A 19,720-nucleotide genomic window follows, 5' to 3' on the forward strand; every position below is an offset into this window, starting at 1 on the left:
TTATTTAGAAACATACTGAAATATTGCAAAATTTGGCAGAAAAAAAAATGTTCGATACAGTTATTAACTTCTAGTTGTAAAGTTCATAGAATTTAAGAGGCTGTCCAAGTAAATATCAGGCAAATCCTATGATATGGGTGGCACAACATAATTTTTTTCCCAATGAATTTTTTGGTTCCAATGTAATGTTTATATCATACAAAGGATATATATGTCAAAGATATTTTTGAATCAACAGTGGATGGCTCAGAAAATGATTTTAAAGTTCACTAACACTGCAACAAAATTTTGTACAAAATGAAGAGTTATCTCCCCTTTTCAATGAATCTTCAGTGCTTTCTATGTATTTTTTTTCTCTTTATTTGTTGCAGTTAATAAAAAAAACAAAATTTAACTTTGAGAAAGAATGAATTTGTGATATGAAATAGATGAAAACATTTTGAAAACAAAATATGTCATGTGCCATCCACTGCCTGGTTTTTCCATGGACACCCTCTTAAAAGAAAAAGTGTACAGTTATGTATTGTTTGTGTTTGTTATTACACAGATTGATTGTGTGTTGATTCCTTCTGCATAATACAATTAAATATACTTTGAACCTATTTCTCAATTTGTCTTTTATATAAAATGAATTATTTGTTCTTCGATATAAAAAGATGTTTTCGGTAAAAGATGTTAAATTCTGACATGAAAAAGATCGGATATGCCGATAAGAGAATAAAAGTTGTTTTCTTTCTGAACATGTGTTTTTTTGTGCTTAAAGAACAAAATATCACTTTTTCATTTTTTGGCGGAGTTTCCCTTTAAAACTTTGATAAATCGTATTATCTAAAAACGATTCCAGGGGACAAAGGTGAAACTGGAAACAAAGGAACACAAGGTGACAAAGGTACCAAGGGAATGAAGGGAGAGACAGGATACAAAGGAATGAAAGGAATGCAGGGAATGAAAGGCGTCAAAGGCATGACAGGGTCTAAAGGAACGCAAGGAGACAAAGGAACTGATGGAAATAAAGGAACACAAGGAGATATAGGAACAAAGGGAATGAAGGGAGAGACAGGATACAAAGGAATGAAGGGAATGCAAGGAATGAAAGGAGTCAAAGGAATGACAGGAGAGAAAGGAACACAAGGCGACAAAGGAACTGATGGAGACAAAGGAACTCAAGGTAAACCCCTTTTTTAAACTGTTTTAATATTTAAATATGTACACATGTCTATATGACTATCATTTTGTTTTCTCGTACTAATTTTTTTACTTTTAGATATTAAATTTACTTGAAATATGAAAAGAAGAAACAACTCGATAGTTTAGATACCATTTGTCGTTCATGGTTTTGTGTTCAATACCAAATTTTCTTTCATATAATATAAAAATTATCCAGTATAATATTTATGCCTATTTCATTAATTGAATTTTATATTCAAAATATGTAATAATGAACGTCGCTAATTAAAGAAGATAAATATGACCTTTAACCTGAACTATCTCCAACAAAAAAAAAAAGGTTTATTTATTATATTTTGTTGTGATAAAATGTATATAACTTTAAAACATACGCTTGATCAATTAAAATAATTTTGAAGGTGATAAGGGTATGACAGGTGGAAAAGGAACACTTGGGGATAAAGGAATGACAGGAGAGAAAGGCACACAAGGTGACAAAGGAATGACAGGAAACAAGGGAACACTTGGTGACAAAGGTATGACAGGAAACAAAGGAACACTAGGGGATAAAGGAATGCCAGGTACACAAGGTGACAAAGGTGGAAAAGGAGAACAGGGTACACAGGGAGACAAAGGAGTTAAGGGAATGAAAGGAGAGACAGGATATAAAGGAATGAAAGGAATGCAGGGAATGAAAGGTGTCAAAGGTATGACAGGCGAAAAAGGGACATTGGGCGACAAGGGAATGACTGGAGAAAAAGGAACACACGGAGATAAAGGAATGAAAGGAACAGTAGGAGATAAGGGAGCAAAGGGAGAAGTTGGACCAGCTGGTCCCAAAGGAACACAAGGAGATAAAGGTGTCAAGGGCATGAAAGGTGAAACTGGGTATAAGGGAATGAAGGGAATGCAGGGAATGAAAGGTGTCAAAGGAATGAAAGGTCAGAAAGGCACAACCGGTGATAAAGGAACGAATGGAGATAAAGGAATGGCAGGAACACAAGGAGATAAAGGTGCCAAGGGAATGAAAGGTGAAACCGGATATAAGGGAATGAAGGGAATGCAGGGAATGAAGGGTGTCAAAGGAATGAAAGGTCAGAAAGGCACAGCTGGTGATAAAGGAACGAATGGAGATAAAGGAATGACAGGAACACAAGGAGATAAAGGTGTCAAGGGCATGAAAGGTGAAACCGGATATAAGGGAATGAAGGGAATGCAGGGAATGAAAGGAGTCAAAGGAATGAAAGGTCAGAAAGGCACAGACGGTGATAAAGGAGGTAAAGGAACGCAAGGTGATAAAGGAATGACAGGACAGAAAGGAACAACTGGAGACAAAGGAGCAGTGGGAACACAAGGAGACAAAGGAATGACAGGAAACAAGGGAACAGCCGGTGACAAGGGAGATAAAGGAACACAAGGAGACAAAGGAATGACAGGAAACAAGGGAACAGCCGGTGACAAGGGAGATAAAGGAACACAAGGAGACAAAGGAATGACAGGATCGAAAGGAATGAAGGGAATGCAAGGAATGAAAGGTGTCAAAGGAATGAAAGGTATGTTTTGTGCAAATACTAGAAGTTTGATATACAGCTGTTAGTCGGTAAAAGAAACAAAAGATATCAGGCCATAATCTTTAACTCCAAACGGGTGTTATGTCCATATATATAAATCAAATGAGACACGCACGTAAATAAAATCAGTTTGATTGTCAAATTACAGTTAAAGAGCAATCAGACACAAACAAAATACAAATATTAGTTAGGGTATCCATATTTTGCGTTGATTTTTAAATTTTATGAATAGAAATTTTATAAAAAAAGATCTGTTTAGTAAACAAAATAGTTTATTTGTGTTCGGTTAATATATTCACTTGAAATAGGATTATAAAGGAAAATTGTTCAGATAAAAGTGATCAAATTAGTGCTATATCAATACATACACTATACATATCTGAATTCAATAGGCAATAAGGGTCCAGACGGAACACAAGGGGACAAGGGAACACAAGGAGACAAAGGAACAGTAGGAGATAAAGGGATGACTGGGGCAAAGGGCACTCAGGGTGATAAAGGAACGACAGGAGATAAAGGCACACTAGGAGACAAAGGAGCCACAGGTAGTTATAATACATACAATTTGCTCATTGTTGAAGGCCGTACGGTAACATATAGTTGTTAATTTCTTTCTGAGTCACATGGTCTTTTGTTGAGAGTTGTCTCATTGGCAATCATACCACATCTCCTATTTTTATAAATCAATAGAAATGTACAAAACTTCTCCAAAGATTACACACAAAGTCGTACATGTATGCTCATACATGTATCTACTCTCACTTCATTTTCACTTCGTATAAAAAGTTTGTTTGTTCGTATGCAGCTACATTGTGCCCATTGTTTACATATACGTACAAGTTTTTATTCCTGCGCTCTTTTCGTGTAGCAGCTTTTTATCAATACAAAATATATTTATTAACAGTTATTTTCGAACAAAACGGCTGAATTATAGATTCAGCATTTTTCAAAAGAAGAATTTGCGTTATTTCAGTGATAACTCAAAAAAGGGAATTCACTCGTACTTTAATTTTACCAGTAAAACTTGATTTAGCCAACATATACACATGAGACAACTCTCCATCCAAGTCACAATTTATAAAAGTGATGACCCCATTTCAAATATTTACATTTTCACTCTTCATACAGAAAGAATTAAAATCTGTTCATTTTTTACCAGAATAATTATTTAAAAAACTCTCAATGGTCAAACAAACTTTTGTCCACAGTCAAACGAAAAAAAAACTAAAATTTGACATTTGTCGAAATATTCATTGGGAATACATGTACATGTATTGCCATTTACGGACTTATTGAATTCTAGCAGTTTCTAATTAAGTCATCGCATAAAAAGACAGAATTATCTAACAAAAACAAATAAACAGCTGCGCCATGAGCGCATGATACGCTCGACGTCTTGTGTGGAAGTTTTATGCAATAATCATCAATAGTTTCTGAGAAAGTTTTAAGCAATAACCATATATTGTTTTTGAGACACGGCGGGACATGTGAAACCCCCAACCCTGTTTTTTTTTACAAAAAACTAAATATCACGAAAATAAAATTTTGAATCAAAACCAAAAAGTATACAGATCTTTAGATTAATATAACAAAGAAGTGTGTAAAGTTTTAAACAATAATCATAAATTATTTTTGAGATACGGCGCGACATGTAAAAAAAACCTCCCCTGTTTAACAAAATACTCAATAACTCAAAAATAAAGTTTTGAATCATCACCAAAAAGTATACAGATCTTTAGATTAATATAACAAAGAAGTGTGTAAAGTTTTAAGCAATAATCATAAATTGTTTTTGAGATACGGCATAACATGTAAAAAAAAACTCCCACTTTTTTACAAAATACTCAATAACTCAAAAATGAAATTTTGAATCATCACCAAAAAGTAAACAGATCTTTAGATTAATATAACAAAGACATGTGTAAAGTTTTAAGCAATATTTGTAAATCGTTTTTGAGATATGGTGCGACATGTTAAAAAAACCTCCCCCTTTTTTACAAAATACTCAATAACTCAAAATAAAATTTTGAATCATCACCCAAAAGTATACAGATATTAAGATTAATATAACAAAGAAGTGTTTAAAGTTTTAAGCCATAATCAAGAATCGTTTTTGAGATACGGTGCGACATGTGAAAAAACAAACCCCTGTTTTAGTTGCAAAGTGCCGTAACTCAAAAAGTTTTAATCTTATTTTCACCAAAAAGTATACAGATCATTTGACCATCATAAGAAACAACTATGTTAAGTTTCATAAAATTTGGATAAGTCGTTCTCAAGTTACGGTGCGACATGTTTACGCCGGACAGACAGACGGACAGACGGACGGACGGACACCGGACATTTGTATACCATAATACGTCCCGTCAAAATTTTGACGGGCGTATAAAAATACATATAAGAATATGATATAACTCACGTTCCTATTTATCTAAGGAATACTACGATAAGATATTTACATTTGCAAGCTTCATGGAAAAATATGGATTTAAAATCGTAACTTTTTTGAATTCTTGCAATATTTGAAATATTCCGATAAAAAAAAATTATAATTTCTAAACCAATATTCGTTAACCTGCCCCTTTACATTACATTTTTAACAAGTTGCCAACAATATTTGATTGTAGGTGAAGGCGGGGCAAAGGGAACACAGGGAGATAAAGGAATGAAAGGAGAGACCGGCTACAAAGGAATGAAAGGAATGCAAGGAATGAAAGGCGTCAAAGGAATGACAGGAGAAAAGGGAACACAAGGTGATAAAGGAATGACAGGACAAAAAGGAACACAAGGAGACAAGGGAATGACAGGAAATAAGGGAACGTTGGGAGATAAAGGAATGACAGGGAAAAAAGGAACACAAGGCGATAAGGGAATGACAGGAGAGAAAGGAACACTAGGTGACAAAGGAATGAAGGGAACGACTGGGGACAAAGGTGAAACAGGAAACAAAGGAACACAAGGAGATAAGGGAGTTGCAGGTACTCAAGGTGACAAAGGACAGAAGGGAATGACAGGCTACAAAGGAATGAAAGGAATGCAAGGTATGAAAGGTGTCAAAGGAATGACAGGAGCAAAAGGAACACAAGGAGATAAAGGAATGACAGGACAAAAAGGAACACAAGGAGACAAAGGAATGACAGGTGAAAAGGGAACGTTAGGAGATAAAGGAATGACAGGACCAAAAGGAACACAAGGCGATAAGGGAATGACAGGACAAAAGGGAACACAAGGTGACAAAGGAATGAAAGGAACGACAGGAGACAAAGGTGAAACAGGAAACAAAGGAACACAAGGAGACAAGGGAATGACGGGTACTCAAGGAGACAAAGGAAAGAAGGGAATGGCAGGATACAAAGGAATAAAAGGAATACAAGGTATGAAAGGCGTCAAAGGAATGACAGGAGCAAAAGGAACACAAGGAGATAAAGGAATGACAGGACAAAAAGGAACACAAGGAGACAAGGGAATGACAGGTGAAAAGGGAACGTTAGGAGATAAAGGATTGACAGGGCCAAAAGGAACACAAGGCGATAAGGGAATGACAGGACAAAAGGGAATGAAGGGCTACCAAGGAATAAAAGGAATGCAAGGTATGAAAGGTGTCAAAGGAATGAAAGGAACACAAGGGGACAAAGGAACACAAGGAGACAAAGGAATCAAAGGAATGAAGGGAATGATGGGCTACCAAGGAATAAAAGGAATGCAAGGTATGAAAGGTGTCAAAGGAATGAAAGGAACACAAGGGGACAAAGGAACACAAGGGGACAAAGGAACACAAGGAGACAAAGGGACACAAGGAGACAAAGGGACACAGGGAGACAAAGGAACTCAGGGAGATAAAGGAGAAACTGGAGATAAAGGAAAAACAGGTAATTATTTTGTTTTTTACATGTGAAGTTGCGATAAACCATAATACAACAGTGTTGTAGCTTAAAGTATGTTAATAGTATTTCTTTAAGTCTTTGAATAATCATTAAAACATTTTAGATTTCTGTTTAGCCTTCTACAAATAAGAAATAAAAATATTTAACACACGAAAATTAAGTGACTTTTGTTGTTGTGATCAAGACAAGACAATTATTCTTTAAAACCACTGTTTACACTCATAGGTACAAAGAAAGAAATAATAATACGTAGTATACAAATACGTTGTGCAAATGTGAGCAACATATAAGTGATTAAATATTACTTAAGGTGGTACCTAACACTACAGGGAGATAACTCTGTAAAATCGGCTTAACGTTTTAATTACGTTGTGTTGTAAAAGGAATATTAAGCTTCTCAATGATCAAAATTGGTGTTTGTCAAATTGCTATATAACCAGTGTAATTTTTCTGACAAAACGGTTGGTTCAAATTTTTAGAAAATTTTATTTTTTTGTTAAAGTGTTAAAGTAAATACTTTGACAAAATTTTATGAAAATTAAACGAGCCAAATTAATTTTAGTGAAAGTGTTGAGTACCACCTTAAATTATCATCGTTTTCTGACTGTGAATTTATCCGAAGTTTAAAAAAATTACATCGTTTAAGGTCGATGCAAAGAAATTAATTTCAAACAGAATACTTCTTTCGTATCTAAATAAACTGTTTACTTTCAAATATTAGCCTTAATTATTTGGGAAAGTATTTATGTCTTTCAGAAAAACCCGTACGTGCTAATTGTTTTACGTATTGTCTGTCGTTGTGATTACAAATTGTTTGTGCATGTTTTACTTTATTTGGCCTTTTTAACTTTTTTGGATTCGAGCGTCACTGATGAATCTTTTGAAGACGAAACGCGCGTCTGGTGTAAATACAAAATTTAATCCTGGTATATATGATGAGTTTATTTACTATTTAGACACTAATGTATTTAATTCATTATATTATATGTAGATTTAATATTGGTACGAATAAAGTTATTATTAATCATTAAATATTTTCCAGGAAGATTCACGTAGCTCTCGATTTCGTATGTCGATTTCTTATGTAGATTACAGCATAGGTACGAATAAAAAATATTATTAATCATTAATTATTTTTCAGGAATGATTCACGTAGCTTTCGATTTCTTGGGACATTATTTTATGGGACCATTCAGTAAGTACTTGATGACTTTGGATTTATGTTAAAATTGAAATGCACACGAAGTAACTTTGCTAGTCTTATTTATCATTATATAATAAATTTCAATAATTTTATTCAATTTAAGACCCTCATATAAGATTGTTACAAGTTCGGTTATTTTATCACTTGAAGATACCAAGATTCAAGATTTCAAGATTGTATTCATAACCTCAGACACATACTTGTGTACAAGAGGACAATATATACAAACATATATAACATATAACAAATTGATAATTTCCTTTGAACTTGTACGTTACATATAGACAACTAGCCAGTAAATCTGTTCTTGCTTGGATTCATTACATAGTAACTTTGTATAAACTTTGATCTAAGAGCAGAAACATCAGCATTTTAACAGGTAAACAATATATGAAACGCATCCCCAGTGGCGGATCCAGAAAACAAATTTGGGGTGGTCCCAAATGAATATTCAATTTAAATGGTATGAAAAAGGTTAAAAAATACCTTCGACATTATGGAAGATCATGAATTTGGACAACACCATGCAATGCACATATTCCTATGTAAAGGAATTTAAAGACATGTAAAACTGATTTTTATTAAAGACTCTATACAATATCTTGCAATCTAAAATAGCACGACATACAACTGTCATCTGAATTAGGCAAGCTGTAAAATAAGTTTAGCTAAAATGTTCCGAATCGGTAAAAATAGTTCTACGTAAAATTGTTCAAAATTTACTAATTTAACAAAGAGTCGTTTATCAGTTCATTCAACATCATCCGTCGCAGGTGTTTCCTTGCAAAGTTATCTGTAATTTGTCTTTATGTTTAGTTCCAAACTGTAGTGCACATGCACCAACGCAAGTCCGTTTAAACGCGATTGTCCCATAGTTGTTCTCAGGTAGGTTTTTAAAAATGATAACTCACTGTTGGATCGCTCATATTCGCAACTCGTCCCCCCCCCCCCCCATGGAAGCTATGATTTTTAAGATAACAGAAATATTTGGAAAGTCTGTTTTTCAACATACTTTCAGAGCACCGGCTACAGTTTCTGGTTTTGAAAGCATTGACTCGCAAGTCTTTTGCCACAAACGCAGTTCGGACGGCATTGTAGATGGACTCGGTAAATCAGTATGGTAAAAGTCTACAAAATGTTTAATTTCATCAAATGTTGCGCTTTGTACAAATGCCGGTACCAACTTCAGTGCTTGAATTGCTGTTGATGTTGGAGGAAGGGTGGGGAAAGGGGGGGGCTCAAAGAGATAGATAAACAAATTTAATTCATTCATAATGAATGTTTTTTCAAAATGTACATAAATGAAATTTAAACCGAGACTCCGTTAGTTGGACAATGCAATTATATATGGAAATTTCACTTAAAAATACAAAAAATAATTTGTATTTACCTTTCAAAATAAGAAGCCAACTTCTTCATATTGACGAGCTGTTTTGACAATTTAATTACATGTATGCAAGTGAAACGCATTGATCCGTATTCTATCATTGTGACACCTCCAGGTATCCAGATAATCCACAACTAATTAGTGCGATGAAAGGATTAATCCTACGTGTTAATTTGTTAATCGAAGTTTAGATATATAATATCTGTCCTTGGGTAATAATCGCAATAGATACGGTTCCAAAACAAACTCGAGTTTGAATAAAGAATAGAATTCACCCCTAGATGCATTATGTATCTGCGAGAACCAATGCTGATAGAACTGATTTGTTAATCGCTGTTTAACCATACTTTTTAACCAATCAATATTTACAACTAATTGATCGTTCCATATAAAACGAAGACCTGTATCATCAAATATAGATTGTACATATTGAATCCATTTAAATTTGGTAGGATTAGTTTCATGTAGTTTAATCATAAGTCTTAGAAGGATATTTGACAGTTTGCTCTCTGTTTTAATAGTTCTGCACCAAAATGATGCCATCCTAAGTTTTATAGAGATATCTAACGGAACCCGACCTAATTCCCCGTAAACCAACACCACAGTTAAGGAAAGTTGATCTTTAGTTTCCATACCGAACACATGTCTTTATATTTTGATACATACTATAAATAACTGTAAATATTTTCCCAGTAATGTGAGATTTTTGTAACTTTTACCATAACCCTGTTTTTCCAAATAGTGTCAAATGCTCTCTTAAAATCCACAAATGTGCAAAACAATTTTTTGCTTATCGAAAAAAATATAGATAAAATTGAATGCAGCACAAAAATATTATCGGTAGTTGAAAATCGTTTTCTAAATCCAGCCTGAGATTCTGATATAAGTTCAACTTCATCTGAGAAACTATTTAATCTCATTTATTATTGATGAAAAAGTCTTTCCTAAACAAGAGTTTAATGTTACACCTCTATAATTTGCAGGGTCTGCTTTGGAACCTTTATTCTTAAAAGTAGGAATCATAATACCAAGAGACCATAACTCTGGAACTATTCCTGTATCTAATACTAAATTAAAAAAGTTAACATACATTGGCATAAGATCATATACAGTACATTTTATATATTCATTAATTATTTTGGTCACATCCACTAGCTTTATCATTTTTTAAGTTTTTTACACTTTTAAAAATCTCATCTTCGGTTACAGCACCATTCGATGCGTTATACAATTCATCTGGAAAATTATGTACATTAAGATTAACTTTTGGTTCCTCAGTATTTGAGTCCCATCTATTCATATCTTTGAAATAGTCATAGAGAGCTTCAATAGAAATTTCAGGGTCTACGCCTTTTTTTGTTATCTGACCCAATACTATTCAAAATATTCCAAAACTTTTTACAATCTGATTTTTTGGTCTGGCGTAATTTATTTCCAATATTTCTTTGGTACAGTTCATATGCTTTAGAAATTTCAATTTTATAGCTTTTGCCTACATTTTTCATATGTTGAAGATATCAGACACATAAAATTTCGGACATCTGTCTTTTAATGTTGTATACTTTTAAAAAAGATATGATACGATAAAGTCAACATGTATTTAGTCCATGAGGTACGAAATGGTACATGCATTTGGCCTAATAGGGTACGAAATGGTAAACGTTGAGAACACAATGGTAAATTTGGGTACGAAATTGCAGATATACGAAATTGTCAAGGTACAAAATGACTTGTTTCCTTCACCAGCCAAAATGCCAGTATTTCAGTACTGGTATGCAAATACGAATATTGTGATTCTAAAATATCATGGAACAAATTTTTTTTTTTTTTTTAAATAAGGAAATGTTTTTCCTCCTTCCCTTAAATCGGGAATTGCGTTGTACATTTATGACAGGTCCCAAGTTTGCCACTCAAGAATCCAGGTAAAGCAGAGAAAGTTGTGTTTTAAATGGGTCAAACTCGGTTTATGCAAATCATCATTTATGTCGGTAAAGAAGTGTTAAGACATTTCATTTAAGGATTATGCCCGTTGATATTTGATTATGCCCAAGCTTTATACATGGTACCATCAGGCTAATGTATATTGATATAAATGGATTTTTTCTTCAGAAAAAGCATACGGAACCCATTATGGCATAAAGAAAACTCCTGGATCATACCAAGTATATGCTGGTGTAAGTATACAAAAAATAACGTAGGAACGTAAATTGTCAACAAATAGACTTATTTCCTATATAGTCACTATACTAGCTATGATTCATTCTAATATTGGTCAATAAATCCTAACTTGGAATTAAGCTAAATAAAGTGCCATTTTAGGACCTTATCGAACATAATATTAAAAGGCCTAACAAGTGCGTAAAAAATGTTTTAACACATGATTAATCGCGCCTGATGTGTGTTCATAGCCTGGTCGGTTAAAGTCTTTTCTGGGCCTACTTCGGGAGCCGAATGATTTAATAAGAAGTGGCACAGAATTTATATACTAGTACATAGGTATAGGAAGATGTGGTATGAGTACCAATGAGACAACTCTCCATCCAAATAACAATTTATAAAAGTAAACCATTATAAGTCAAGGTACGGCCTTCAACATGGAGCCTTGGTGGTAGTACATGTATATATCTAGAATTTAAAATTTATCCTTTAACGGTGGAATTTCAGGTTGCATTATACTTCATATGCATTTCACTCAAATTCAATAATAGAAAGCGTTTTTTTTTTACTTTTATGTGCAACCCAATGGATGCAACACGCGCAGCAGAATCGGCTGACCATTTCACGAGCTCAATATTTCACTCAGTTATTTTTACTGGGTTCTTGTAGCTTAAACTCTGGTTTGCTCTCTTGTGTATAAGATATTTACATCAGTTATCATAAAACAGTTACACACAATGACATTAGAAGTTATAACATTTTGTAAAGAAAAATAATTTTCTTAGATCAACGGTTATTTGTCCTCATATGTAGTTGACAATACTATACAATTGATATGCACATGTTTGGGACATTGCTACAGCCGATTTCATTGAGTGTATCGGGAAAGGTAAAATCCTTGGTTAGCTTGCTTGTTAGCTGAACCATGAAGTCATTATTAGGTTAAGTAAACTACCCTCCTTTAAGAGTAGACCAGTCCGACGAACAACCAAACTATCTGTCTGTAGGACTAGACTTCTTCGAAAGGAGAGTAGTATACCTTACATTATAATGAATTCACGGTTCAGCTAACAAGTAAGCCAACCAATGATTCTACCTTTTACTACACACTCAATGCAATCGGCTGTAATCATTTTAGCCTTTTTTTATTTTTATCAATTATGGACGCTTTTCTAGTTATTTTTTGGACCTATTCAGATTATATTGCCCGAGAAGGCATGTATATTACGAGTCGGTATATTTGTTCTGCATTGATATTTATATCCAGGAAACGTATTTTGCACTGTCATTAACCATTATATGTGTTATTCTGTGCGATTACCCAGCATATGTGTTCTATGGCGCACAGATCGACCTGGCAAAAATAATACCTTGCACAATCTTTACCGTTTATTGGTTCTAAGGGCCTTTCTGTAGTAAGCTTTGAACTTATTTGCCGTTTTGAAAACAAAACTCTTTAAGAACATCAATAAAAACGGCTTTCCTTTTGCATGAGGTACGTCTGTTTGTCATTACCCATTGCACTGTATCCGTGCATTCCTTATGCATCTTATGTATTCTCCTTTTTTAGAAGACCAAGATCTATAATTTTTCTACATTATTCTTATTTTTTTGCAGACTATAGTTTATCATTTATTGTTAGCACTTTCAGTTTTTGCAAGGTCAAATGTATCATTTATTTTCCCATATTTAGCAGACTGAATTTGATTATCTATTATATATCATTCTTCCTCTATTGCAGACTGTAAAGAATTACGCTGGAATCCAGACCCAAATCTACAATGCTATCAAAAAAATTACAGCCAAGTCGAGTTACACTTACAAATCACAATACAGCACTTCATCACATACCAGTCCATATAAAAGAACAATATACAGACGGCCAGTGTACAGAAAGACACATTATGCAGGAAAGAAATAAAAATTGACATTTTGACTTTACAGAATGAGGGATAAATAAAAAAAACTGTATTAATCGTACATGGTAAACATTGTAGATTGTATTAATACGTTTAGGAATAAAGATATAATATTAAACTTTGTTTATTGCTTGTTTGTATAAATAAGAAGATGTAGTTTAGTGACAATGAGAATGAGTCAAGTTTTCATCAATCCAAGTCACAATGTAAACAGTTAACAATCATAGGTCAAAGTATGGCCTTAAACACTTTGCTGACACCGAATATCAAGTTACACGACGGGTGCCACATGTGGAGCAGGATCTGCTTACCCTTCCGGAGCACCTGAGATCACCCCTAGTTTTTGGTGGGGTTCGTGTTGTTTATTCTTTAGTTTTCTATGTTGTGTCATGTGTACTATTGTTTTTCTGTTTGTCTTTTTCATTTTTAGCCATGGCGTTGTCAGTTTGTTTTAGATTTATGAGTTTGACTGTCCCTTTGGTATCTTTCGTCCCTCTTTTATAAAGGTGACTAGTGTAAAACCATTCAAACAGGAATACAAACGTTATAATCTATATATAAACGAGAAACGAAAAACACCTATGAACCACACAAAAACGACAACCACTGAACGATAGGCTTTTGTTTTGAGTAATTGCTTTGCAATAAGAATTGGTCGGATACAAACATTATTTATCACAATTATTGCTTATGATACATCTAAGCAACCAACAATCAATTAATCCAGTTGCAGTGGTTTCGACCCAGTGCTATTAGAAATAAACATAACCTTGGTAAAATTGCTGCATCTGACGCTCTTTTCTATATTGTCTTTCATAAGAACCGCTCGAAACAACTATTTGAAAGCGATAACTGTATAAAAACCGACACGCATGAAGAGCCATATGAACAAAAGACACATACAAACAATTTAAAAACAAGAATGTGTCCCCGGTACACGTATGCCCAGCTCGCACTATCATTTTCTATGTTCAGGGGACCGTGCAATTGGGATAAAACTCTAATTTGGCATTACAATTAGAAAGATCATATCAAAAGGAACATGTGAAATAAGTTTCAAGTTATTTGGACTTCAACTTCATCAAAAACTACCTTGACCAAAAACTTTAACCTTAAGCGGGACGAACGGACGAGCGAGGGAACGGACATACGAATGAACGTACATACCAGAAAACATTATGCACTCCATCCTACGACCTTCAGGAATGAGCAATCCTATACCGTGTGGCAAGTTTTTCCTGGGATGACAATATGATAAACAAATTTAAACAGAAAACTTACGGCAAAAGCTGGCTTTGAATTGGACCGTACTTATAAATAAATGCATATACCCTACTGATTTTAGACTATGTATGAAATTGAGAATGCAGATAGTGAATGTGTCAAAGAGACAACAAGCCGACCTATGGACAGAAAATAGCCGAAGGCCACCAATGAGACTACAACGCATCGAGAAAATCACACACCCGGTGACGCGCCTCAGCTGACCCCCTAACAAAAGTAGGAAGTATGTTCCTATAGAAATAAAGAACGACCAACATTATTAAAAAGAATAGAAAAATACAAACAGAAACTCGTACTAAGACACCGCTTGCAATTCAGTGATTGTGGTTGGTTAATGTCGGTCATATTTGTTTTTCATAAATATTTTCCCTATTAATTAGGCTGTTGGTTTTCTCGTTTTAATTGCTTCACATTTATCATGTCGGGGTCTCTTATAGGTGAATATATGGTATGCGTTTTTTTCTCATTGTGGAAGGCCATACAGTGACCTATAATTGCTTTATATTTATTGTCATTATTTGAACTTTGGTGGGTAGTCGTCTCATTGGCAACCATAACACATCGCCATATTTCTATACAGAATAAATGTAATCTAAACTTAAGATGAGTAATATGATATCATGGGTTCGTATTAATTAGTGTCTATCATTCTTATATATATTCTGATGATTCATTTGTTCAGCATGAAGTTACATACGTTGTCTTTCATTTGGTCCTTTTTTGAAACGACATGTTATAGTATAGGAGAGTTCTGAGATATTTGCAAATGTGTTTCAATGAAGAGGTTGATCAATTTGTAACACGTGATATTACACTCTGACTTTTGGGTGTCTTTGATTGAATCTTCTCTTAAACGAAGTATTAAGCATAGGAGAGTTCATATATATTTGTGTTTCAATGAAAAGGTGGAACAATTTGTATCACGTGACATTTCAATCCGTGTGTTTTTCATTGAATCATTCGTTGAAACGATATGCATTAGCATAGGAAAGTACTGAAATATGTGTTTCAATGAAATCCCGTGACATTTTATCTGCTTAGTTTTTCAAACAGATGAACTGGAAATATCCACTTGAAACATGCGACCGCAATTTTCGATTTTGACTTCCTAATGTATGTGACGTTAGCAGCCGGTTCGTTATTCGATATTCAATATCCAACCGACTGCTAGCAGTCAGTTCGATATTCAATACTTAGTTGAAAATCATAAAAAAATGTAATACTTGATAACATTAAAAGCATGGTTTTCATAGTTTAAAGGATTAATAAGATACGTATATATGACATTTCTTAAAACAAAAACAAAAACCTATAACTCTAGAAACATTAAGAAATAAAATAGAAATAGAGATTTAATGGAACGCCCAAAAAAAGAAATATATAGCGAAAACCTACCTGAGACCGCTTAAATGAGGGTGAGACCCCCGTGGTCTTTCAATGTCCATAAAATATGTCATATATAAAAGTACATATTTGAAGTCGTTTTATTGATAAAAATCTGTATTACAAAAAGACAAATATGCAATTTAGAAAAGGGTTTATATTCGAGGACAACGAGAATTTATGACAGCTTAAAGAGGTAATTTCACGATTTCCTACGTATCTTATTAATCCTTTAAACTATGAAAATCATGCTTTTAATGTTATCAAGTATTAATTTTTTTTATGCTTTTCAACTAAATTTTGAATATCGAATATCGAACCGGCTGCTAACTTTACATACATGACTTCCTTACCGTGGTGAAAACTTCCGGCAAGAAACATTATTTCTAGGCTGTTATTGGATGACTGCTGTGTATAAAATAAAACCGGACACTGGGAAAATAGAATACGTCTGCACTAAAGTATTGCTGAACGTATCGTCAGTAACAGAGCGCACCTGTTTTTGAACTAATTTTTTATCGTGTTGTCGTTTTTGTACTTTGATATAATCATTGATCGAGATGCACAAGAAGGTTTTTTATAATTCTGGAATAAAATTGAGAATAGAAATGGGGAATGTGTCAAAGAGACAACAACCCGACCAAAGAGCTGAAAACAGACAAAGGCCACCAATGGGTTTCAATACAGCGAAAAAATCCAGCACCCATAGTTGTTTTTTAGCTGCCCCCTAAACAAAAATTTGCACTAGTTCAGTGATAATTGACGTCACGCTTAACTCCGAAATATATAAATGAACTAAAATCAAAAAGCATACAAGACTAATAAAGGCCAGAGGCATCTGACTTGGGACAGGCGCAAAAATGGAGCGAGGTTTAACATGGTTTTCGAGATCTCAACCCTCCCCTATACCTCTAGCCAATATGAAAACATAAAGCAATACGACTAGACTCAAGCTGGCAGCAACTTTAACCCTCCCCTATACCTCTAGCCAATGTAGAAATAACATAAAGCAATACGACTAGACTCAACCTGGCAGCTCTGTTTGCAATACGCACAGTTAAACTAAACTCAGTTTAAAAGAAGTCGAGACCGATGTCAGAATAGGTAACAAAAGAAACTAAACACAATGACAATAATACATAAATTATCTAAGGACTACTAGCATTTATTGACATTACAACTCCAGCTCTCAATTAAACTGATTGAACGATTATGCCGCCATCATATGAATATCAAACACAATCCAAATCCCTCCTGTTTTTGTTTTAAGTCTAATTTAAGTCATGTGGTTCGTGTATTTTTAGGAACAGAGCCTCCGTCGGTATTTTATCTCAACTATTAGTTCTATTTTGTTGAATTTTCTGTGTATTATAATTAATATACATAGAAACAAGAATGTTTCCATAGTACACGGATGCCCAACTCGCACTATCATTTTCTATGTTCAGTGAACCGTGCAATTAATTAGAAAGATCATATCATAGGCAACATGTGTACTTTAACTTCATCAAAAACTACCTCGACCAAAAACTTTAACCTGAAGCGGGACAGACGGACGAACGAAGGTCCGGGCGCACAGACAGAAAACATAATCATGCCCCTCTACTATCGTAGGTGGGTCATGAAAAATATTGATGAACATTCTGTTTAGCTTGACCAAGTACTCGACATTGTTCGGCCTAACGTACAGGATTTGAGATATATTAAAAACCTCTTGATGAGTGTATCATAATTGGTTGCTGTTTCATTGCTATGCAACCAGTGCCTCCCTTTTCGTCATATTTCTGAGCATTATTCGTTTTTATAGTGATATGTCATTTCGTTGTGTGTGCTAAAGTTTCGAATACTTTTTAAATGTGTCATTGCCAAGAACGTGCGTTTTTATTTTCGGTTGTAAGCGCAAATGTAATAGTAAAGAAAAATATTACCATTTGTCTTGTTATTTCATATATATATATAGTTAAAGTCTGAGAACATGTTCGATAAGACAGTGTCAATGGCCATAATATGCATTTATAAACTGCTTTATCTGTATTTTGCAAAACATTTCGGAATTTTGGGTTCTCCTTGTTCTTGGCCTTTTTAACTTTTTTCATTCGAGCGTCACTGGTGAGTCCTTTGAAGATCAAACACATGCTGTGTATATTTTAAGCCTGTTTTTTATGATGAGTTTATAGACATTTTGTCGTCCTTAATGTTCATTTTAATTGTTACAAAACGTGTACATACACTCCATCATCATCTTATCACAAATATCTAAAATTTCAATCTTAATTTATCTTAAAAGAGGGACGAAAGATACCAAAGGGACAGTCAAACTCATAAATCTAAAACAAACTGACAACGCCATGGCTAAAAATGAAAAAAGACAAACAAACAATAGCACACACGACACAACATAGAAAACTAAAGAATAAACAACAGGAACCCCACCAAAAAACTAGGGGTGATCTCGTATGGAATGCAGTGTCTATAATATTTACATCTGGACAACAATAACAAAGAATGCATATATTATTATTTTATTAGTATATTTACACACATTATAATATTTAGAGTCCTTTTATATTTACAAGGACTATTTTTTATAACAATAGTGGTATTTTCAGTACCAATCAAAATCTTTGGTTTTTATGGCATTTTATTTTACAGCTCCTTTGATATATTTGTACAGGAAAGTAAATGTTTTAAACATTATAAATAAATAAAGTATTTGGCGTTAAATATGTTTTTTTGTTAAATTTAAGACCTACATCATTGGACAGAGCTGAGTATTGGTCAGGCCGATTGTATTAGCATATCATGCTGTCATTGGAACCAAACACGACGTAATACACAACCCTAGAGACACCATTTTTACTATTTGAACTTATACTTTTACGCCACCAGCAACCTCTAACGCTTTCAATTATGCCTTATTTAATTTCCCATAGGTTTACACACTAACTCTTCCATTTTTAATGTTAATTTTAAGAAAGGAAATTTCAATCTTGTGAATTTTCATTTTAAAATAGATGTCGAAATTTTACGAGATTTTAACAGTGTTTACATTTTGAAGATGTTTGTTCCCCTCTAATTTCCCTTATTTCTAATTTAAAGAAAAATTTTCAATGAGAATTAACATGTTGACAATGATCACAATTGTATTCAAATCAAGTGTTATAATTTTCACTACAGTGGCGGATCCAGGGGGGGGGGGGGGTTCCGGGGGTGCGCACCCCCCTTTATTTTTGCCGATCAATGCATTTGTATCGGGACATATGTTTTGCACCCCCCCTTTGCCCTGGGTTAGCACCCCCCCTTTCGAAAATTCCTGCATCCGCCCCTGCACTAAACAAAAATTGAAAAAGGGGATTCAAAATTGTGTTTCTATCATGTCTTGACTAAATTTTCTATATATTGTGGTTAAAAAAAATGTCGATAAAAATGAAATGAGGCAGAATTATTTGACAAGTGTACGCACCTCTTTGAGACATCATATAGTATCACAGATTTGAGCGAAAGCTTGTTGCATAACGTTAAAACACAATTATCAAAAATTTAGCTATCAGTTATAAGCATAAACGAACATGTTGTTAAGGGAGCTACCATTTGATTTTTAGGGGGGGGGGAGGCTAGGACGAAATTTGAAAAAAATAGGCAGGACAGGAGTTTTGAGTTAAAAAAAACAGGATGAGACACTTGCAAAAAAAAAGGCAGGACGACAATTTAGGTAAAAAAAAAGTCAAGATAAACTAAAAAAAAAAAAAAGGCAGGACCGAACA

The 19,720-nt window shown here is 34.0% G+C and overlaps 1 protein-coding gene across 3 annotated transcripts in view; it reads left to right on the forward strand.

Moving 5' to 3' along the window:
- Window positions 1-13,407, forward strand: part of LOC139495816 (uncharacterized) — a 60,000-nt gene extending 46,593 nt beyond the window's left edge. For all 3 annotated transcript variants that reach the window (XM_071284195.1, XM_071284196.1, XM_071284197.1), the window contains 7 exons: window positions 845-1,168; window positions 1,587-2,720; window positions 3,131-3,283; window positions 5,366-6,607; window positions 7,764-7,817; window positions 11,323-11,387; window positions 13,112-13,407. In XM_071284195.1, coding sequence (XP_071140296.1) covers window positions 845-1,168; window positions 1,587-2,720; window positions 3,131-3,283; window positions 5,366-6,607; window positions 7,764-7,817; window positions 11,323-11,387; window positions 13,112-13,291 — 3,152 coding nt within the window. In that variant the 3' untranslated portion in view covers window positions 13,292-13,407. The remainder of the gene's footprint in view (window positions 1-844; window positions 1,169-1,586; window positions 2,721-3,130; window positions 3,284-5,365; window positions 6,608-7,763; window positions 7,818-11,322; window positions 11,388-13,111) is intronic.
- Window positions 13,408-19,720: the final 6,313 nt, after the last annotated feature.

This window comes from Mytilus edulis, chromosome 11 (genome assembly GCF_963676685.1).
Source record: "Mytilus edulis chromosome 11, xbMytEdul2.2, whole genome shotgun sequence".
NCBI lineage: Eukaryota > Metazoa > Mollusca > Bivalvia > Mytilida > Mytilidae > Mytilus > Mytilus edulis.